At 36.9% G+C, this 23819-nt stretch overlaps 1 protein-coding gene across 2 annotated transcripts in view; it reads right to left on the bottom strand.

Annotated features, from left to right (window-relative positions):
- fstl5 (follistatin-like 5) overlaps positions 1–23819 on the bottom strand; it is a 149456-nt gene that overhangs the window by 30860 nt on the left and 94777 nt on the right. For both annotated transcript variants that reach the window (XM_051128270.1, XM_051128271.1), the window contains exons 7-10: positions 16564–16730; positions 9640–9760; positions 5592–5753; positions 4536–4670 (exon numbers count right to left, since the gene is read on the bottom strand). In XM_051128270.1, the coding sequence (XP_050984227.1) occupies positions 4536–4670; positions 5592–5753; positions 9640–9760; positions 16564–16730 (585 nt within the window). The remainder of the gene's footprint in view (positions 1–4535; positions 4671–5591; positions 5754–9639; positions 9761–16563; positions 16731–23819) is intronic.

A 23819-nucleotide genomic window follows, 5' to 3' on the forward strand; every position in this document is an offset into this window, starting at 1 on the left:
GGCTTCAATACAATAAACCACCTGAATGTATTCTCAAGCTTTCATATAAACACACATACAGTACTGTTCAAAAGTTTGGGGTCAGAAATTGATACTTTTTTTTTCAGCAGAGATGCATTAAAATGATCAAAACTGACAGGAAAATACATCTGTATGTTACAAAAGAGTTAAAATAAATGCTTTTCTTTTGCATGTTCTATTCAATAAAAAAGGTAGTACTGTTTCTACAAAAAAGAAAAAATGTTAACATCGATGCATTGAACATTGATTTCAATATTCACAATTTTTTTTTACTGTATTTCTGATCAAATAAATGCAGTCCTGGTAAAAGTAAGATACTTCTTTCAAAAAAAAATCTTACCGACCCCAAATTTTTGAATGGTAGTGCACTAAGGGTTTTGTCAACTACACTGTAAAAAACAATTTGTTGAGTCAACTTTAAATAATTTGTAACCTGGCTGCCTTAAAATTTTAAGTTCAGTCAACTCAAAAAAGGTTTATTCAACTTGAAATGTTACATTATACTAAGTGAAAACTTAGATATTTGAGTTGAATCAACTTAAAATTTTAAGGCAGCTGGGTTACTTACCCATCTTTTAAGTTTAGCGAACACAAATATCTAAGTTGTTACTTAGTACAACTTAACATTTCAAGTTGACTAAACTTATTTTAGTTGACTGAACTAAAAATTTTAAGGCAGCAGAGTAACAAATTATTTTAAGCTGACTCAACAAATTGTGTTTTTTATTTTTTACAGTGTAGTTGACCATATACAGTGGAGATCACAATTAGAGAACAAACTGCTTATGTCACTGCCTAGTCCTTTTTGAAGTTATCCTAACAGGAGAAGAAGTTTTTGTAAGGATATTTCATAAATTAATTATATTCTGTAGCACAGTATAAAAACTTACATGAGATATTTGAAAAAGAACTAACAAAATTAGAGGACAATTACAGATACCCACAAGTTATTGGTGTTAATTCAACACCTAGTGCTAATTTCCTTAATTATACTGCAAACCTTATTTAACTGGCAGCATTCCTCCAATTTTCACTGAGATTGCCGCTCCAAGGTGAATGAAACCCTGCGACAGGAGGTTGTCCTTTCAGCCACTGCATGAGTTTGTCATTCCAAATCTGTGATTTCTCGAATATTACAGGTTTACAATGACATCAGAGATGGGAAGTAACTAAATACAAATACATCGTTACTGTACTTAAGTAGATTTTTCTGGTATCAGTACTTTACTTCTCTATTTATTTTTCTGACTACTTTTTACTTTTACTCCTTACATTTTTACACAAATATCTGTACTTTCTACTTCTTACATTTTCAAACCAGGCCGTTACTTTAGTTTCAATCTGCATGTAGTGGATCGCCATTCGATAACAAATCTCTAAATCATGAATCCGTTAGTTTTGTGGCAACATGATTCCGCGTCTCCACCAAACGTTTCTATCAGAGTAATTTAAGCGAGTGAGTCGAGAAAGGAGTGGATCAGAAGGGCAAAACATCATTATTATCTACTGTAAAGTTACAGTAGTAATTTAGTAAACAAATGTTATTAGACATCGTTTTATAATACGTTTAGAGTAAGCTAGGGCAGATAACAACACAACCTTTACGACAATTAAAGGTTTTCTCTAACAATAAACCAACCATGACATTTGTAGTAAAATTATAGTTGTAAATTAATCCACCCAAAGAAAAGAAGAAAAAAAAAAAAGCATGGTTAATTTTGGTAAGAGAAAAATATGAATCATGATAATGCAATAACATCTTCAGTATTAGAATTTTTTCTATAAAGATATTGTCATGGTATAATTATTATTGTACTAATTTGGACATTTAGGCAATTTAGAAAATATATTTTTATTAAATCTATAGTATTTAAGTAAACTGACCTAAAATTAACCTAAAATAAACTTATGTAATTGCAAACCAAATACAATGAGGTGGTTGTTTTGCACGAAGGTGGAGACATTTCTGTTCATAGCAGTAGATGGCTGATGGGAAAAGGGACAGGTAAAAGAAAATTAGTGAAAAAAAAGTAAACACACAGTGAGATGCAGAGAGATATCATGGAAAATGAAGAGACTGAAAAGGAAAATGAAGGTGCAGTTCAAGAGAGAGCCTTTAATTATTTTGCACAGCCCCAGCCTAAGGTTTTAAACCTTTTTTAAATGTGATGGCCATACAAAAAATAGGGTTTTCCGTGGTTTCAGAATTTGTTGTCGATGAATGGGATGGCCTGGATGAGTGTGAGATTTCCCAGCCTGAAATTTTGTCCCATTCCTGTCCTGCTCTACATGGTGGTTGTTCAGCCTTGATACATTTATTAGCTAACCAAATTTTGAATATAAGTTATTTTGTATTAATGTGTCAATATGACATCCAGTTACCAGCGTGACACTAAAACAGGCAGTACTAATGGGTACTTTTTACTTAAGTACATGTCTGAGCTCATACTTCTTTACTTTAACTAGAGTAAAAAAGTGTAGTCAGTACTTCTACTTTTACCAGAGTATTTTTTAAAAATTAGTATCTGTACTTCTACTTAAATGAAGGATGTGTGTACTTTTGCCATCTCTGAATGACACTGATTCAATCAAGTCAATCAAGTCCACCAAAAAGGCTTAGAAGCAAAGACTGTCAATGGGAAAAAAGGTTCAACACTGCAGCTGGAATTGTTTGCCAGTTCAGTGCTAAACAGGGTATGGATCTGTCTCAGCACGTTTAAGAGAAGTCAGACTAAAAGTACACTCTGCAGTGACCAAGCCTCTCATCAGCAGAAAGAGTCAAAAGGCTAAACTCACCTTTGCTGAGGAGCATGTTGTGTGGAGAGAGAAAGACTGGTCTAAAGTTCACTTTAGTGATGAGAGCAAGTTGAATTTATTTGGGTCTGATTGGAAACATTTTGTTTGGCATCAAACTGGGGAAAGACTGAAGCCCGAGTGTGTAAAGAGGTCAGTGAAAGGTGGAGTACAAAATGTCATGGTTTGGGGGATGTTTTCTGCAGCAGGAGTTGGGCTTCTTTTATAGATACATGGCACGGTGAACGCAAATGTTTATCAGAATCCCATTCAACAACATGCAGTTTCTCCCAATCAGCCTGAAATTTTCATGCAAGACAATGCCCCCGTCACATTACAAAATGGGTAAAGCAGTTCCTTGAAGCTAAGAACATTGAAATAATGAAATGGTTGGCCCAGAATCCTGATCTAAGATCAACTGAAAATCTCTGGAAAATCCTTGTCCGAGCCAGAGAGATGGTCCTCTCTGCAGAACACAAGACCCAGGGGGCAAGGATGAATCCAGATCCAACTCCTCCCACCTTACATATACTGTACCTAAACCTACCTGTCTCCAAATCCTGATCCTTAAGCCCACCCATTTCCGCTCCTAAACCTACCATCTCCACCCCTAAACCTACCATCTCCACTCCCTAGATGTGGATCCAACCCACTCCCTGGATCTTGTGTTCTGCAGTGAGGGGATACTGGAGCCAGAGTCCTGATCTAAACCCAATTGGAAATCTCTGGAAAATTCTTGGCGACATAGTTATGGCTAAGAAACCCTCTACAGTTACCAAACTATAGAAGAGAGTGAAAGAAAAGTGGACCAAGATCACACCAGCACAGTCTGAGAAACCCGTGATGTTTAGCAGCTGCAGATGTGCTGAAATCATTCAATTCAATTCAATTCAATTCAAATTTATTTGTATAGCGCTTTTCACGATACATATCGTTGCAAAGCAGCTTTACACCAAATTGACATTTTTACAATATATGTAGTAGTAGCTTGATGTACATATGGTAGAGATGTGTGGTAAAGATCAATTAATGACGTAATCAAACAGACAAAGAACACTATAAATATAAATTTGTAGCAAGAGCCTCTGCACTTCCAACTAATTTCTGGCAGCTTTAACCCTCCAAAATTTTAGCTGTAATCTTCTTTCGTCCTACAGTACTGTTATCTAGTTTTGATTACTCTGTTTTCCACAAAATAATGTTTTTTTTGTTGAAATGTCTTGGTTATTTTGTCAAACATATTTGTATAACAGTGGTATACCTACAGCTATTATTCCTTCAAATTTTGAGGGATGAAGATAACAATATTTCAGAAAAAAAATCAAGTATTTATAGTAAGGATATGCAACACTGGTCCTGGCAGGTGAGGTTTTTTTTCAGGGTTAGAGCTAAACTCTGCAGGACATCGGCACTCCAGGACCGACACCGCTTATCCCTGATTTATAGATTGTTTTCTAATTTTGATCTCCACTGTAGATATAAAACAAACCTCATTTTCATACATTTCAATACAGTGCGCCATAAAACTGCTGACAAATAGTGAAATACCAGGCCTCTGGGACTCTTCTTCCATTATTGCATCGCCTTCTGTGTCTGTTATTATCTGAAGTTATCTGAAGTTTATAAACTATTAACGTTGAGCCTGATGAATAATTCAAAGAAACAGGAAAGGAAGTTCCATCATAAGGACAGATGGGCTGCGCATCATGACTTATACATACACGTTTTCCGAGCAGAGTCTTCCACGAATAGAGAGGAGATGTCCTCGTCCACTCCAGCCTCGTTACGGGCAATGCAGGTATAGGCGCCGGTGTCCTCGAAATGGACGTTACTGATGTGCACCTCGCTCCCGTTAGCTGGAAAGAGAAAAAAAAAGAATGAAGGAAAAACTGAAGTGAACTTTTCCTCCGTCGCTTCTAAATCACTTGAGACAGAAACGGCTCTATTTATGTAAGTTTTTCTAATGGGTTCGTAAAAAATTGTGTTTGATAACGGCTGAAACATTTATAGTGTTCTCAAGTTGTCATGTTAGCTTTAGTCTGAACAGCTGACTTCGGAGGAATGTTTGTTGATGAGAGGCCCCACAGGGGGGATTGTGGGATTGAGTAAAGATCTAGATCTAGATCATGACAAACACGTCAATCACTGCTACAGTGCAACCAGAAGGCATCACGGCTATAAAAAGCTACTTCAGAATGACAAGATCAACGTCTGCTTGTGTAACGATATGGGTACATTTTTTTTCAATGTGAAATCAGCTAGTATAAAAGCTTTTGCTGAAAACAGAGAACTGTACTGCTCCGGCATCGAAACAATGGAGGTCGGACTGTTACAGATGATTTAAGGCGGGTCTGAGGTAAGACGTTCATGTCAATCAAATATTGTGGGAGTGGCCTCTTTTGGTGTGGCGTGATTTGAAAAAGGAGATATTATTTTTACAGATTAATTAAAAACCATTGCATGGATTTTTATCTTTATAGGGTAGATTTGTACATACACTGCCAACACACACTGATGTTCAAACAACATGTAAAACTGAACTTTGCATCCGATGACCCCTTTAACAGTTTTTGTACATGCATTCTTCAGCCAATACAGACAGAACACTAAAATACCCTGGCAAAGTTTTCCACATCAACCGCTACTGATTCTATAGTGCTAAACAGACCCGAGTGGTTGGATTACACAATAAATTACATTTATGGGTTGGTAGTTTTTAATCATTTAAACACTTATAGCTTTCAACTATTATGCAGTTTTAGTAGTTTTGTTTGTACCCTGAAGTGTGAGTTGTTTAGAGAGTTTTGTAGTGATGTCCATGCCGTTCTTCAGCCATGAGAGTTGTGGGTCAGGGATGCCCTCAGCGTAGCACCGCAAACTGGCTGTGACCCCTGGCTCGCGTGCCTGGCTCTCTGGGTACACCCGGATAACAGGTGGCACTATGAGAAAAACAGAGGAAAGGACAAAAGTGTAAGCAAAGTGAATAAATGAACAAATAAACAACATTCTGAATGGTTAGAATGGCAAAATATAGTTTTATTTGACCTTTGACTTTTAAATATCCTCCCACCAAATCATCACAGAAACTTAAATGAGCTTGAGAGGATGTCTGCGAAGTGTCATAAATTTTAATTAAAGACATCTATTAGAAGATCTATTTGAAATAATGCAAACACAGCATGATGATAATAATAAACATCTTTATTTAACCAGTCCACTTTTTAGAGCTCTATATGAGAGGAAATGGGGAAAATTAGAGGAAATGTTTGGACAGCGGTGACGGGGGCGCCGGTTTTCAGCACGCGAGGGGGTTGATTTAATGAAATGCTTTGCTTCAAGGCACAGGGAGTAAAATCTGAGTCTTAAGCTCCCTGGGACTCAGACTATTTACTGCGGAGTTCAACTCACGATTGGAAAGCAGAAATCATTGAGTGTAAAAATCGCAAGCTCAGGCCCTCGTGGTGTTCCAAGATCAGCTCATTGGTAATGAGCAGATTATGATAAACAGTAAACCTTATAAAAACAAAGCCATGCATGATGGAAATGTAGGAAAGCATACCAGCGTATCTGTGATACCAAGGTTGAGAAAGAAAAAGCAACATATTAAAAGCACATGTTAAGAAATCAATATTTTACAGATTTAGCTTTTGCTTTTGTAGTATATAGACTTGTTTCTGCACCATTTTTGCATCTGGTTTCTTTTCGAGTATGGGTCACCATACTTGGCCTCACGTCACGTCCTTTCCTTTCCTTACTTTCCTTAAATAAGGACAGATGTTTCATTTCTGGATTCATTATCCTTTTATTAAAAAAACAAAGCAAAACAAAAGTGTCAATTTTGGTTAAAAGAGCTAAACTAAAGTGCATAACCAGTGCTCTTTCTTATTCTTTACTAAGCTCAACCTAAAAATAAAAATCCTTATGAAATGACTTTTCTTTCCGTGTGTAGATGTCTGTGTGTGTACCTGTATCTATCTTTGTGTGTATTTTATTACCTGGGGATCGACTTGAGATTGTCCCCTATGTGAAACGCATCAAAGCTGACAGCTCTATCACAAATTTCTCATGGCCTCTTGTCTCCACCAATCTCCCTCCTTTTATTCCTCTGCCCTCCTTTTCTTTGTTTTCCTCAGTGTTGATTTTCTGTGAGAATAAGCAAGTGTTTTGGCTCGGCAGCGTGTAAGTCCGCCATCACTGGACCGGATAAATTCTCTGTGTGTATTTGTTCCTCCGTGAAATTGAGAGTCAGATTTATTAGTTTATGTTTGTCTTTGTCTCTCTTGGTGTGCGGACGTGTCCATTACATGCGGCACGGAGAAGTGTGTTATACTGGGGCTTTTGTATGTGCGTCAGTGCTGATGAGCTTTCAGTGTCCTCGATTAGAGTTTCCTCTCAATTTCACCACCTCTGAGACTCAGCAGGTCTCTGTGAACCTGTCCGACCCCTTTCATTTTCCCGGCTAACACTGCTCTCATACATCTGCGTGCTCCTCAGGGTCTTTAAAAATAGCGGAAAATGACACCCACACCCACTCATACAAATATATACACATACACACATCACAAAAGGTTATTAATGTTTTTCTTTTTTCGTCTGTTTTATTCACCTCAGCTAACAATCAAGTGAAACCCTGCCTGGAAAACAAAGCAACATCATTATATTGTCATTATTAAAAATGGAAAAAGGTGTTAAGAAAAACCATTTAAAACCAAAAGGTTGGCGGTCATTTACGTGTGCTGTGCAGGAAAAATTAATTAAACATTGTTTGTCTGCTATAAAGAAATGTAAATGCGTTTGCTTAAACAATACTATATTTCAAGGATTTTGGTCATCAGGAAGCATAATTAAGTAAAGAGAGAGCACTAGTACCCTTGTGACTTAAAACACAGAAAGGAAAAATGTGTCATCTCCTAATTAATTTCCCATTTCCTCCCAGCTCTGACCACGATTAATTGCTAGGCAACAACTCTGGAGGCAAGTTCAAATGTTTTTTATCCAATTAAAATGTGATGTTATCATTTACGGCCATTTGATTGTTCTGCGTTTCATATGTCAATGAGAAACGGCGAGAGAAAAGGTAGCAGGAGTTCAAGAAATGAGGAAAAACTTGCATTTAGACCACAGATATTTAACATAAAAGACATTTACATATAGTCCACAAGAGAAAATAATAGTTAAATTTATAAAAATGACACTGTTCAAAAGTTTACATACACTTGATTCTTAATACTGTGTTGTTACCTGAATGATCCAAAGCTATGTTTATTTGTTTAGTGATAGGTGTTCATGAGTCCCTAGTTTGTCTTGAACAATTAAACTGCCCGCTGTTCTTCAGAAAAATCCTTCATGTCCAACAAATTCTTTGCAACCATCTATGCAACTATTACAGAAGGTTCAAATGCTCACTGATGCTCCAGAAGGAAAAACTATGCATTAAGAGCCAGGGGGTGTAAACTTTTGAACAGAATGAAGATGTGTACATTTTTCTTATTTTGCCTAAATATATATATATATGTATTTTTCCCATTTAGTACTGCCCTTCAGAAGCTAAAAAAGATACTTACATATTTCCTAGAAGACATAATAAGTTAAATTTACCCTTATCTTCAAATTCCAAAAGTTTTCACTCACCTGCTCTTAATGCATTGTGTTTCCTTCTGGCGCAATAATGAGCATTTGAACCTTCTGTAATAGTTGCATATGAGTCCCTCAGTTGTCCTCAGTGTAAGAAGACAGATCTCAAAATCATATAGTCATTATTGGAAAGGGTTCAAATACACAAAAATGCTGAAAAACCAAAGAATTTGTGGGACCTAAAGGATTTTTTTCTGAAGAACAGCTGACAGTTTAACTGTTCAGGACAAACAAGGGACTCATGAACAACTATCATTACACAAAAACAGCTGTGGATCATTCAGGTAACAACACAGAATCAACTATTATTTTCTCTTGTGGACTATATGTAAACATCTTTTATGTGAAATATCTTACTCAGGTCAGTGCTAAATAAAAATTAACATGCATTTTGTATGATTCCTCTTATTTTGGTAAAATAATTAACATTTTGCAGATTCCACAAGGTATATGTAAATATATTATGTTATAATTAACATAGAATATATAGGTGTTCTCTATTCTGTTGAATTTACTATTCATTGTTGCTAAAAATGTTTATAGAAAACACAAATATAACTTTCTGTGATAAAACTCCATTCTGTGGATCATACAATATTTCAGCCATTACTTTTGACTTATTATACAGCTCTCTGGAAAACTGGATTGTGATTGGTCAATTGACCCTTCGCAAAGACCCGCTCCCCCTCATTACTGCTGCTACGGCCAAGACAACATGCTGCTCTCACGCCACACGTTTTCTTTCAGTGAAAAATACATTGCAAAGCAAAGAAGACAGACAAGACAGAGCAGGTTATTTTTGGTAGGAAACAAAATCTAAGCTTTTAAATTTTGTCATTTTTAAGAAATTCACACAATAAATACCATTTTGTGGTTCTTTAATGTTTCATGACAGATTGCTGTAGCTCCTCAAATCAAGTGGCATGTGAACCTATCATCTCTTCCTCTTTACTAGTTTTAGCAAGAAATAAACATGAATGAACACCATAAGGTATCTTGTTTCAGCACAGAAAGATGTTAAGACACACCATTTTTCAAGTTCAAATCCACTGACGTTAATCTGCTCTCTAGTCTAGTATGTTTGTCGGACAAAAACGGCAGATTGGGCGTTATGATTGGTCAAATCGCCTGTCAATCAAACTTCCCATGAAGAGTAAATTATGCAACTGAATGCGCTAGTACATTACATACCATTAACCTGCAGGGTGTGCGTTTGGAAAAGCTGTTCGTAGCCGTCTGCATGGCAGGTGTAGTTGCCCATGTGCGTAGTGGTCACCTTGGTAATGTACAGTGATCCATCATCTCCGAAATCCTGTTAAAAATACACAAAACTACCATCAATGTGACCTTACAGAGTGAAAGATTATGACACACAAGTGCAAACAACAGCACAGAGCTGGAAATGTCAGAGTGTACTCCTATAATCAATGTTAGCTTGAGTGCATAAATTTGCAAATAAAAATGTGGAAGCGCAATCAAGCATCCAGATACTGGACCGCAGACAGAAAATAGAGCAGCTTGCGGTGAAACTCTGAAAAGAAAACACAGAGGTACTGAGAGCGAAAGAAAAGGAGAATGAGGATAGTTAAAAAACGGAGTAATCAATAGGAGCAGATTGCAGCGGACATTTGCATCAGTTCTGCTGCAGGCCGTCATTAAAGCTCTACACACACCATTTATTCTCCACACACTGCTTCTGAGAAAAACAACAAACTTAAAGGTACAGTTCAGCCAAAAATTTACATTTTGTCATCATTTGCTCACCCAACCATGTAGTGTACGGCTTTCTTACTTATGCAGAACACAAAGGAATGAAAAGATGTGTTTTTGTCCAAATAATGAAGCAGACTTTTATTGTATGGACTAAAGATAAATAACTAAATAAAACCACTGTGTTCTGCATACGAAAAAAGTCATACAGGTTTTAAATCACATGAGAATTAATAAATAATAGAATTTTCATTTTTGATTAACTTTCTCTTTAAAATGGGAGCAAGAGAGAGATGCAGCTGAAAATGGAAATTAGGTCTCCCAACCGATAAAAGAATTACATGACAAACAGACTAAATGCAAATAATTGCATATGTTATTAGCTGCTAAGAAAAGCCCCCAAATGAATATAATTCAAATACATTACACCACTGTGCCAGATAAAAGCTTTAAGTATAACTATTGTTTCTGCATAGCCACATAGTCCTAACAAGCATAATCAATGAAGAACGGCTGTGTGTTAATATGCACCAGTGAGAATGTGAAACTGTGCTCACTACAGGCCACGACCTTGATCATGCAAGTAAACAAGTCCCTTTTTCTCACAACGTGCTGTTAATGAGTGAAAACAACAATACAGAAAAATAACATTTTATAAAGAGGCAAAACAGAGGAGCCTCTGAATATGAAATAAAATCAGATCGCACCAGTCATTTGAAAGTCTAATGATAAGAATAGAGAAAAAAAAAGAAGAATCAGTGCGTAGAGCAACAAGCAGCATCAGAGACAACAAAGGCTGAAGAGAAACGCCATCAATGTCTAAACGAAACCCCATGAAGCTAATGAATTCAAACGCCATTGTTTTTACAAGGTCAACTGGCCTTTCCTGACATCCTGATTCTCAGGAACGCACAAGTATTCCTTCAAGGACGATTCAGATGGTTCTGATTAAATATGTTAATTTTGATTTGATTAGGCTGCAGAATCCAGATAAAGCCAGAATGATGCAGTATGACTGGAAAAACGGCACTCACATGTATGCACAAAAAACCATAGTGAATGTGCTGTAGCCATTAATGCCGCTGTATGTAATTTTTTTTACTGTACTAAAGCATAAAAACGCCATAATACATTTGTAGATAATCATGAAATAGCTTCACATACGCGTTTCTCTGAAAAACAAGCCAGTTATTCTAATTTGAAAATGTGCATTCCATGCAGGGTTGCCAGATCTGCACAAAAAACAGCTACTTGCTATTCAAAACTAGTGCAGTTTCACGGGCAGTTCCCCATTAAAAATACACGTTTTTTGGCAGGGTTCCCCTGGTAAAATTTGCATTCAAGGGGATAAATATTACGTTTTTGGGGTCGTTTCAACCCATGGACATGAAAAACAACCCACAGCAACAGTATTAAATAGCCCAATTCTGCCGGAAAACTGCAGCATTGGCAACCACTGATTCCGTGTCAGAATGTGTGTTTTTGATTTGGTCTGTGTAATTCTGCCCACTTACAGTTTACCCAATAATATTTCGATAGCCTGGGTTGCCAGTTTGCAGAAAAAACAGGATATTGCAGTCATGGAAGTGAGAAAACAAACTGGGTTAGTGATTGCAGATTTTACCCGACCTAAAAAGCCTCGGCATCCATCTAAAAAGCTCCATGAACACAAGCATATTAAACCGAGGATAAATCAACTGGTTTCCTTTCATTGTCAGTTGCCCTTGTTCGTGTTGCAAGTCCTCAATCTGGCAACCCGCGTGAGATTTGAGTCGTAGAAGGAGGGGCAGGAGAATCAATATTTTGAATTTAGTACCCATTTCAACCACTAGCTTTAATAATTACATCCTGCACCGTTTTGCTACTTATTAAGTGCCATTGTAAACTGATGGTATATCACTGGCTTTAATGTGACATTATATTGTGCATACAACTTTAAAACCAAACAAACTGAGGCAATAATTAAACATGCTCTCCAAAACAACTCTCTCTCTCAAGTGAGAAGTGTGATTCATTTATGGCAATCAGTTAATTCAGGTGATCCATTTGAATTGATTCACAAAAAAGATTAATTTGATTCCCTGTGTGACATTTCACATGATTGATTTCACAGCTATATATTTAGTTAAATGTTGCAATATTAGAAGTAGAATAATTTTCAATAACTTTGAATCACATTCAAAGTATATCACAACACTGGTTTACACTACAGTTTATTATATACGGGATATGACATATGGGAAACCACTGCAAAGTATAACTTAAAGATATGGCATCATATCCCTCATAGTAGATGAACAGAGAAATAGGATGTCTTGAAGAAGCGCTGAGGAATGCAAACCACCAGCTCCTTCATTTCCCTTGACTCTGAACCAGCTCAATAGTGCAGGCACCTTAACCTGGTCTTCAGATTTGTGAGTCACCGAGGGTTAATTGTGGTGTTAGAACTGATTAGCTTCAGGGTTTTCTGACTGTAGCAACTTAAAGGCATGCAGACCCAAAAACATGAACCTACCTGAGAGGGGATCTGCAGAAAATAAATCAATCCAAACAACAACATTTCAGTTTCAAGAATTATTTTAGGTCCAAAGTGAAAATGTCAACATGCAAAGATTTCAGTTGTACATGAAACAGTTGTCGCTTTATAATGATTAGACATCTAGTTCAAGCAGTTTTTCTATTTTATCATTCATCTTTTTGATTTATGTTAAAAGGGAAATATACAATCTGGAAGATTACGGTGTGAGACGGTGTGAAACCATATGCTAGCTCAAACAATTTGTCCTGCTGACCTTTAATAAAGTTTTATCCACAGTTTCTACTTTAGTCTCTAAATCCTCTTCTTTTTTTATGCATTCAGGCAGCAGTTCATAATAATAGGCATGTGGTGGTCTCAGTTGCGTCCCATGACGCAACGCTCAGCAAGATCCCCCATTTTCAGCACATTAGTGTGTGCAAGATGCTTCCGTACATGAAGACAGGATTCACTTAACTTAACGAAATTACCTCTAACTATACTTGGATTAATGACGTTCTCTCTGACAGCAGACTAAAAAGTAGACACAAAAAGAAAGAAAGAAAGAAAGAAAGAAAGAAAGAAAGAAATGAAAAATTAAAACTATTTAAGTTCATGCAACATGGCTTGATGAACATGATGACATTAAGTGCTCTGGGAATGCAGGATGCTGCAAAGGTACGTGAATGTTTTTCTGCGTACTAGAGTCTTCTGGTTTAGGTCAGCCAACTCTGCTGTCCTAAAGGATTGTCTGTGGCTTGTGGAGCTGCTGACATTTAAACAAGCTTTCCTCTGAGTCTTTAGATTATTCATGTTGATGCTACCATCTTGTGTGCGTGTGCATTTCCCGCATGGCTTATATTGTGGTAGGGAGTGCAGGGTGAAGTTTCTAGAGACGGCTCTTGGCAGCCACAGACTCCTTCCTCATTTAAAGGCCTCATAAACTTTTAATGCATTAAGGATGACACAAAGGCTAGTGTTGACTCAACTGACGAATACCCCAGTGAGCCAAGCTTTTGGCTGGTCAAATATACACACTCTCAATAGAAATAAAAGTACACAGTAACATGAAGAAGAACGAACAGCTTTACTCTACATTATATGCTGCAAATAAAAAAAAATAAAAATTCAACAGTTAGTTATAATAAAAGAATAAAAAAATTCCTGATAATTTACTCATCCCTACGTAATCCAAGATGTTCATGTCTTTCTTTCTTGAGTCGAAAAGAAATTAAGGTTTTTGAGAAAACATTCCAGGGTTTTTCTCCATATAGTGGACTTCAGTTTGGATCAGGCTGTAGGTCCAAATTGCAGTTTCAGTGCAGCTTCAAAGGTCTCTATGCGATCCCATCAGGAATAAGAGTCTTATCCAGTAAAAAATTGTTCATTTTCTAAAAAATTACATACTTTTCAACCACAAATGCTCATCTTGCACCAGCTAGACTTCATGCATTACATAGTTACGTTAAAAAGGTCATGCGTGACAAGGTCGAAGTACTGACCCAGTGTTTACAAAGCAAATGTGCGAAGAAAGTCAAACACCCTTTACAAAAAAAGGTAAAACAACAATGTCGGACGAAGTTGTAGGAGAAAATGAGATAGAGTTTTTCGTCCTACCCTACCTTTTTGAACTGGAGTACACAGACCTTTCCAGTGTGATTATGTAATGTGTGAAGTCATAGATCAGGGTTCCCACACCTTGGTTAACTTCAAATTCAAGGACCTTTCAAGGACTTTCCAGATCCAACACCCTCAAATTCAAGGACTTAATGTGGGGACACATTTTAAGGAAGAGCAAGGTTACATCGTGTTACCTTGTAAGATACATTGTTACAGTTTTCATGTGTCAAACACAACTATGCAAAAAAGCAAACATTTAACCCCACGGGAGAAAATCAACAGTATAAAATCAGCCCAATTTCATGCAAAAAATGAGGAAAATTTGGCAACCCTGCATCCAATAAAAGCTGCAAGAATCGGATTTAACTGATCATGGGTCAAGACAAGAATAAAGAGGAATGACTGACAAATCATGCTGGATGATTTGCTGTTTAGCAGATAATGTGCTCATATCTGATTTTGCAAGATGTGTTCCCCTTATACAGAGTGCGTGTGATCATGAAATTGAAAGTGAAAGTGAATAGCTGCTCATTCAAATGAAATTTAAATACTCAGAATAAGATAGTGGCTCCCTAATGCACGAACATTCTACTTAATATTAGAATGGAATGATTACGTGAGCAAGTGGTAATGGCCCGAAATTCAACGGGAGCGAGATGAAGAAAACAGTCAGCGTAGGGCTTTAATACAGAAATGCACACTGTAGAAAGCAAAAGTCTTATCCTGAACATTTTGGCTGATTTAGAAATCCTGGCTGGACACATTTTTTTTTAGGTCCAAAAAGAGATGTCTGGGGAAACAGTACGTATGGTCACCCTAACTAACGTAAATCAAGCAAGCTAGAATGCATAGGTGAAATAACACATTAGCGAACCAGAGGAAATAATATGGAATTTTTTCCAGAAAACGTCTTGCACAAAATAAATTCAAGCACCTGTATCTATGTTTGTTTATTTTCAAAAACTTTCTAGGGCCTTGGAATTTTTTTTTTTTTTTTTAGACTCACTAACTTTCAAGGATTTCAAGGACCCGTGGGAACCCTGGTCGATGCACATCGCAGAGCTAGTGCAAGATGAGCATTTGTGGTTAAAAAGAAGTTACATTTTACATTTTTTTATTTAGAAAATGACCAATCGTTTCACTAGATTATACCCTTATCCTTCATCTTGGATCGTGTAGAGCCCTTAGAAGATGCAGTGAACCTGCAATTTGGGCCTTAAACCCATTGATCCTCAAGTCCAATACATGGAGAAAAATCCTGGAATGTTTTCCTCAAAACCTTAATTCCTTTAAACTGAAGAAAGAAAGAAATTAACATCTTGGATGACATGGAGGTGAGTAAATGATCAGGAAATTTTAATTCAGTAGTGAACTAATCCTTTAAGATACTAAGATAAACAGTAGAGTTTTGGGAATACAAATTTCCTCTTTGGCAGACTGCAAACTCATGAACTTATATCCATAAATATTTAACACTTTATTGAAATTGCATTCATTTATGTTAAACAGACTCTATTACTTCCCTTCAGCATATCCCCAGAGAGACATACATACATATTCTCTATGCTGCTTTTATTTAAGTACTTCTGTTTAATTCTTTTTCTAACCGTTCTTTTCATCTTAAATGACTTCATTTCATATTGGCTCAATCAAGCATCATAAAAGACTGCCAAACCCATTTCGTTTCTCTTGAGTATCTTCTCTCTCAATCCTCATTTACACTAATGTGCTTTCTATTGAGTTGTAGCCGTGTTGAGTGATGTTGCGTTACAGCGTGAACATTTAAAACATCACTCATATCTCAATTTGGTATCATGGGGCCATATTCCGTCAGCCTGGGTTGGTTAAGGTTACTGTAATAAATATATATTATAGCTGGAGCGTGGCACAACTGTAAAACATCTGAAAACTAAGAGACTTCAGAGACTTCAATTTAAGCTCTTATTGTCTTATTTATGGGTTTCTTTTGTGAAATCCCCCTGTCCTCGATCTCTTTGTTGAAAGCACATTAAGAGACATGAAGTGAATTAGATTGAACATCGAATGATCCCACACCATGTCAAATCATTTCAAAACAAGGCCGCTGCTGAACATGCGCTTGCACTTGTGTGCTAATTTATTGGCTTGAAAGTGCAGCCACTTGCTTTCAACGGCTTTAAAAAGGTAGCTGATTGAAACGCTTTCCAGATGGCTTGTACATACACACACACGACCTGCAAAAAAGCAGAGCGTGACGGAAACGAAATAAGGTGAAGGGGTGCGTCACTCACGTTGATGTCCTCCAGCTCCAGCATGTTGAGAGCGTGGTTGTTGCGTCTCCAGATGATTGGCGGCCGCTGGTCTCCTGCGATGGCACACGTTAACACGGCGCTCTGACCCACTGTTACCGTGGTGACGCTCAGCTTCTGGTCTTCAGGAAGGCTGAGCTGATAGACCTCTGAGAAACAACAGAGAGAAAGAATGGTTTGTTCAAGTTTATTCACTAGGTGTCCACATCAGCCATTAAAATCTATTTCTAGCTCACTTTTGTTCACAGAACATGATTTGGTATTTCAACAGCGCTCCAGCTACTTTGACTACCTGTGATTTCTAGTGAGAACAACTGTTCTCAGATGCCACATTACTGGTGTGAATATCACTTCCTGTGACACTTCATTAAAGCAATAAACTGTACTGCAGACCGTTACAAATATGTGTAGAGTAAACAGAGCTTTAAAAGACTACTTCTTGCTCTAAAAGTTGGCCTGGTTCACTGATAACTAATGCTATATTAATGACCAATTCGTACGTATTTTATGAGGTAGCTACTTCGTACAAATTTGTACGACCTCATTTGTATGATTTTGTATGATGGGTAAATTTAAGAATGGGTTAGGTGTCGGTCATTCGTACAAATTTATACAAATGGGGAACTTGTAAAATACATATGATTTAGAAAAAATTGCACAAATTCCTACGATATCAAATTAGCCACCTCGTAAAATATGTACAAATTGCCGTGAGATCGGGTTGTGATAACATAGATACATCAATATTTAAAGTGTAAAAAGAATAAATTAGCTACTGTTGTTATTGCCTGACTAAGAAACAAAGATGAGATTATTACACTATAAATCTAAACTGGCACTATAAACACACACAGCCCCAAGGCAATACAGTAAGTCTAATTTTTTTACTTTTTGAGTTCTTTAGATGAAAAAAAAAAAAAAATAGAACAACATTTAAGGTCATGTTTTATCACATTTTACATTTTTACGAAGTACGAAGTAATGCAAATTCCTTATCATTATTATTATTATTGTTTTTTTTTTTTTTTTTACAAAAATATTCTCAAAGATCCTGTTTTGCTAAGATCTTGAGTAAAGGCTAAGTGCACAAATGTCCAAATGTGAAAATGAGTCATATCCATTTTTAAAAGAGGCTTTTTCATATATTTTTTAAATATGATGATTTATTTGTGACTATTAGCATATGTATTTAAATACCATAAATATAGTAAATGAATTTCAGAACTGCTAATTTGATATCACACTTACCACAAATCACTAAAGTCTGATTTTGCTGATGATATCAAGGTTTGCTTAAGCTTTTTTACTGTTAACTAAAATGAAAACCAAAACTAAAACTATTGAAATAAAGCTTTAATAGAACAAGGTTAAATAAATAAAGTCGGTTTTGCAACAAACTGATTTAATAAGTTTATGTACTAAACAATGAACAAAACTAAAAAAATAAAAAAACCTAAACCTATAGACATATATTATATAATCATTTTGTTTTATTTTACATTTACTCCAAAATAATAACTCAAGTAGGTAACAATTTAAACAATACGTTTTATTTGTGAACTTACGTTGACCTATTCTTTTTAATTGTCAACTTTTAACTATATTTGATTTTTTCGGGTCATCAGTCATCAAAGCTCGATAAATATTGGTCACGGACACAGAGATTAAATTTCGCTGTTGATTACTCACTAAAAACTCTATTTAAAGTGGTTATATCTAAGTGCGGCAGTTGTTTACTTACATTTTAAAATTAGCCTAGTCTTCATTATATTGTTAATTCAGACAGATTCGCAAATGCAGAACGCGTACAAACACAAGATGTGGGATTTATTGCATGAACCACTGTTGATCATAACCAGTCATATCCAGTCATATCGTGATGGAGGCATTGCCTCCTCTCATGACTTTCCCCCATTCATTCTCAGTTACTCTCCACCATACTGTTAAAACTCAATGACCTCAGGGGAGGCGAGACAGATGCAGACTCACTCTGTAAATTTACCTGCTGGTGTTGCTGTGTTACTTTAGAAAAAACAAGTGATTTATACAATTTTTATGTTATATTTTGTGATTTTTGTACAACACATTTTTTTCTCATCCAATACTTTGAGAAGACACTGTCTCCCTTGCCTCCTGGAAATATGGAATGAAAATAATAATGTTGGGAAGCATGCATGTAATGCTTTAAAATCATGTCTATATATACAGCTAACTACTAGAGTTTTCTGGCTCTAAAATGCCACCAACCACCTTTCTCATATACAAACAAACACACACCTAGAGTGGGGACAAGGATAACAAACAAACCCCTGACCCCCAAATCTATTTATAAGGCCCATCAATCAGCCTTGACGCTTCCATGAGTCTGACGAGCATCTAATACGGCTAAAGTCGCTGTACTGCCCAAGGCAAGAGCTGAGATGGCTTTACAATCTGACTCATAGCTTCATAGCACTCTTTATAATGATCGTGATAGGCTTTGTGCTGCTTTAAGCACACATCTCTTGATAGTTTCATTTAGTTTTGAAATTAAGATTTTAATGACGGCAGGAAATAACGGCTGCTCCTTCGAGCCTCTCAGAAGAAACGCCAAACGAACACGGCGGTTCATTATGACAGCTTCTTTTCAACTAAAAACTATTAAACTTAACATCTACTTTGAATATAATTACCTCCACAGCCAAGACTTAACAGCATCATTCAGTCAAAAATAGGATAGCTGTTGAAAGAACCTCGTATATCATTTCTCAGTTTTTATACAGTGTAAGAGGAATAATAGAGCCAGGTGCCAAACACTTCTGTCGATCTAATTAACGCTAAAGTCTCTTCTTTTGCTTTGCAGTGGAGCTGTACCCTGACCTTTTGGGTTAACCGAGGCCCCCCGCTCATAGATCAGACAGCAACTAGCCTTTAAATGAGAAAGATCAGAAAAATGTCAAAATGTGGTTGTCAAAAAGCGCAACAGCAGCTAATTTCCTATAAAAAGAAGATACTTTTTTGAAAGTACCTTGACTGTAGTTTAACTACTTTAAATAATAGTTTTAAAGTAGCCTACCCAATAAAACTGCACCGAATCTTGATTGATTTGATCCCCTTCCCATGATCACGGTAATGACATCTAAAATGGTTTTTCCAGGTATTTTAATTACATTCATGCACAGACATGCACACAAGTGGAAAACATAATCAAGCTGCAGCAAAACAAATGAGTACATGGGTTGGGGTATCTCAAATGATTATGCAATTAAAGATCCGGGGAATTATAACCAGCTTGCGCACAAGACAAACATCCCTCTCGCCTCGCAAATGCCAATTTCGCATTTCATCGCTGTGCTCTCATTTAAAGCTAATTTACCAAATTAGTCGGTAATGTCTCTTACTCATTGTGTTACTCTCAGCTCATATAGTGGATAACAGCGGTGTAGCACCGGTGCACCTTTAGCAATCCTCATTTAATGTGAGTTTCATTCCGCATGGCACACTCTCTGCGTTCATCAGGGAATATTTCTGTGGAACAGTTATGAGAGAGAGAGGATCCGAGAGTATGCACAACAGCACAAATGCATGAGCGTCATTTTTAATGTATTTATCCAGAGATCAGGACTGTAGTACAGTTTGCTCATTTCTAATTCTCTAAAGCCTTAAATTGGCAAATTTACACCGCAAGGGTGACACATTAAGGGGTCTGTACACAGAGTGCTTAATTCTGCTCAGAGGTGACATAAATGCATTTATAACACAGCAAATGCAACTATACTTTGATACTTGGAGATGAGGTGGGTCAGAGCAGGCATAATTTACTCTGGATTTTATACGGCATTGCATCTTTACTATGAATATCCAGCAGGCAGAAAGTAGCCTTAACTTCTCTGCTGTCTAATCTACTCTGCAAAGGTGACACATAAGTGCTGTAAGTGGCATTTAAGGATCTTTACACAGACTGTTTAATGCTGCTCAAAGGTGGCATAAATGCATTTACAACACAACAACTGCAACTACATACTCCGATACTAGGAGATGAGGCGGGTCAGAGTATTGCATCTTTACACTAAATTTTAAGCGGGCAGCCTTAACTTGTCAGTTGCCTAATGTACACTGCAAAGGTGGCACAAAAGTGCTTCTAAAGTGGCATTTAGATGTCTTTACACAGAGTGTTTAATGCTGCTTAGAAGTGGCATAGATGCATTTACACAGAAACTGAAACTGTATGTGACCCTGGACCACAAAACCAGTCACAAATAAATAAGCTTTGATGTATGGTTTGTTAGGATATGACAATATCTGGCTGAGATACAACTATTTGAAAATATGGAATCTGAGGGTGGAAAAAAAAATATTGAGAAAATCAGCTTAAAATTTGTCTAAATAAATTACTAATCAAAAAACTACGTTTTGATATATTTAAGGTAGAAAATTTACAAAATATCTTTATGGAACATGATCTTCACTTAATATCGTAATGATTTTTGGCATAAAAGAAAAATCTACAGTTTTGACCCATACAATGTATTTATTGCTATTGCTACAAATATACACAGCATCTGAGAAATGCATATTCAGACAAAGAAACACTGACAATGGAACAGCAGACAGCAGAATGGACTCATTAGAGATTAAGGATGTCTACAAATACGCATGCAGTTATTATTATGTTAAAGATTTAGTATTAAGGCCTGTATAGCTGATGTGCGTGAGCACGCTACGTGGATTGAATGTGTTCTGTGGACTGAAGTGGACTATTCACTACTTTAGGATATGCATGCATTTAGATTAAAACTAATTTGTAAATATAAAACAAAATTGATAAGGGCATTCACTATAAACATCAGATATTTTTATCCTTAAGCATGGTGTTGCGATTTTTAGCTCAAAGGGAAATGTATATAAATAATTACAATTAATTATGATTAATTACAATTACTTATATCAGCTGCCAGTAGTAACTGTAGCAGAATCAATTTTCCATCAACTAATCTGTTCGCTCAGCGAACATTCAGTATAATCTTTATATTAACTCTAAGAAATGATATTTTCTTGGCCACAGAAAATAACTTTCTTAAAGTACCATTGCATTAGAGCATGTAGCTCGAATCGGAATCGTAAAGGGACATTAATTTGCAAGGCAGAATCAGAATCAAAACTCATGTAATTTGTGCACAATAGTTTATTAACGAAGGACTAACACATAACTAATCTAAACAAACAAACATGAAATCACTCATACATGGGGGAATGGTCAGTGAGAAGTAGTTAGAGAGAGACAAGGAAATGAAGCTATGAAAACAGTCAGTTAACCACCTGCTGTGAAACCATCAGTGCTGTCTGCAGCTTATACTAAACCTCTGTTTGTTTAGTTAAGTGTACGATACTTGCATTGCCTTGGTCGTCGAACAAGTGTCCAAATGCAGTCTCTGAAAGTCTTGATGGTTTGGAGCAGTGGTGGTTTTGGAATTGCAATCACGTTCTTCCGGGTCTGAAGAGTGATGAATTCCAAAGATGTCCTGACTCGTTGGTGACTGGGAGTTTCTTCCCATGTGAAAAGTGAAGAAGAACCAAGAGCTGAGAGGGACCCAGCTGACGTCCTGTGATCTTTGGGAAATGGAAAGACAAGGCCGCAAGGCCTGGCGCACACTTAGGGAAGTCCTGAAGAGTTCTAGCTCATCTTCTTAGGTTCTCCAAGAACCACTGACTGACTGAGGTGAGTCATGAAGATGAATTCCAGGGATGAGTGGAACTGTCTGGCTCTTTGTGGTCGAGAGCCACAGCTCTGTATGTTGGGCCTGTCGGGCCCGCCGGGCACGCCCTGTGCCGGCTCCGGCTCCCCGTGGGTTCCTCCACACGGGCAGCAATCGGTAGATGTTGCAGACGAGGGAGAAAGTGAAGAAGAGAGGGAAGAGAGAGGGGTCGATGCCTTTAAACTCTCTGGAGGCTGTGCCTCCTGGAGGTCCATGAACCAATGGTAAATTTCACCTTTGGAGGGAAAGTTTACGACTCTTTGTCTGTGAGCATGGTATTTTGCATATGTAATTCGATTGGGTGTTGATGCAAAAACTACTAAGGTTTCTTAAAACACTAACATGTTGCAAAGGTATCAACATCTAATTTACACCATCTTTTAGATCATTAAAATACGAATTAAAAGAGTCCAATCATGACATAGGTGGTTTATACAACTAGTCATCTATCATAACGCATACATAAAACAGTAGAAAGACAAATACAACAGACAAAATTAAAATACAATGCAGTAATACTGTACACAATGACCTGGGCTATGCGTGATAGGAAGGTCAAGGATGGGTTTGTCTGTGAATGAATGGGAAAGTAGTCATTTCCTATAGCAGTATGTTTCTGTTTTAGAGAGATTTAAGTAAGGGGAGATTCTCTCTACATACTTGCAGGTCGTAAAGTTTATCTGATCTGGCCGAGGTATTCTGGTTGCCATGGTAACCAGGGGCCTGGTGGGCCATTGGAGATGTCCCGGCAGCCAGTGTTGTGGATTGGGCGAGGGGGTTTGTGATTATTTGTTAAATGTAACAAATAACTGTATGTCTGATTGGTCCAGATGCTACAATGGCATAGACGACTTTATGGAGAAAGTGAAACTAGCAGCCTGTGTGAAATGCACTAGGCTGTACTATACTCATCCCTCCCATTCTGCATCACTACAAATACATGAGCGAGTTGCACATGTTTTGCTTGCTTCATGAGTATTTCTGCATTATATGAGTCGCTTAGGATTCTAACCTAAATCACGTTTCAGATGAAAAAAAAAAAAAGTGACTTATATTTCTGAAAATATCACCATTAGGAGATTTATAACGAGTGGTTTCCTGCATTATTACAACAAAACGTGTGATTACAGTACTGAGCCGCTGCAAAGGAGCAGCTCTAATGCTATTAAATTAAAGATGATGTACCATAGAGCAAAAGAAATTATCAGTGGAAGTAACAAAAACTTGTACGATAGATTTTAATGGGCATAATTAAGTGTAGAAATAACTAAAGGATATATAGTCAAACCAAAAATTATTCAGACACGAGATATAATTTTTTAAATTTTTTTTTTTTTTTACTAGTGGGTGCAGGAAACTATAGTTCATTTCTGGAAGTGAGGGTAGCAAAATGAAGTAAACTTTGGCATATTATACCCAAAAATTCCTCTTACAGTGGACTAGTAAAATTGCTAATTTGGGACCAAAAATGATAAGTTCAGGTTTGCATGAACCTGGTTGACA

The sequence above is a fragment of the Labeo rohita genome, chromosome 14, assembly GCF_022985175.1.
Source record: "Labeo rohita strain BAU-BD-2019 chromosome 14, IGBB_LRoh.1.0, whole genome shotgun sequence".
Classification (NCBI taxonomy): domain Eukaryota; kingdom Metazoa; phylum Chordata; class Actinopteri; order Cypriniformes; family Cyprinidae; genus Labeo; species Labeo rohita.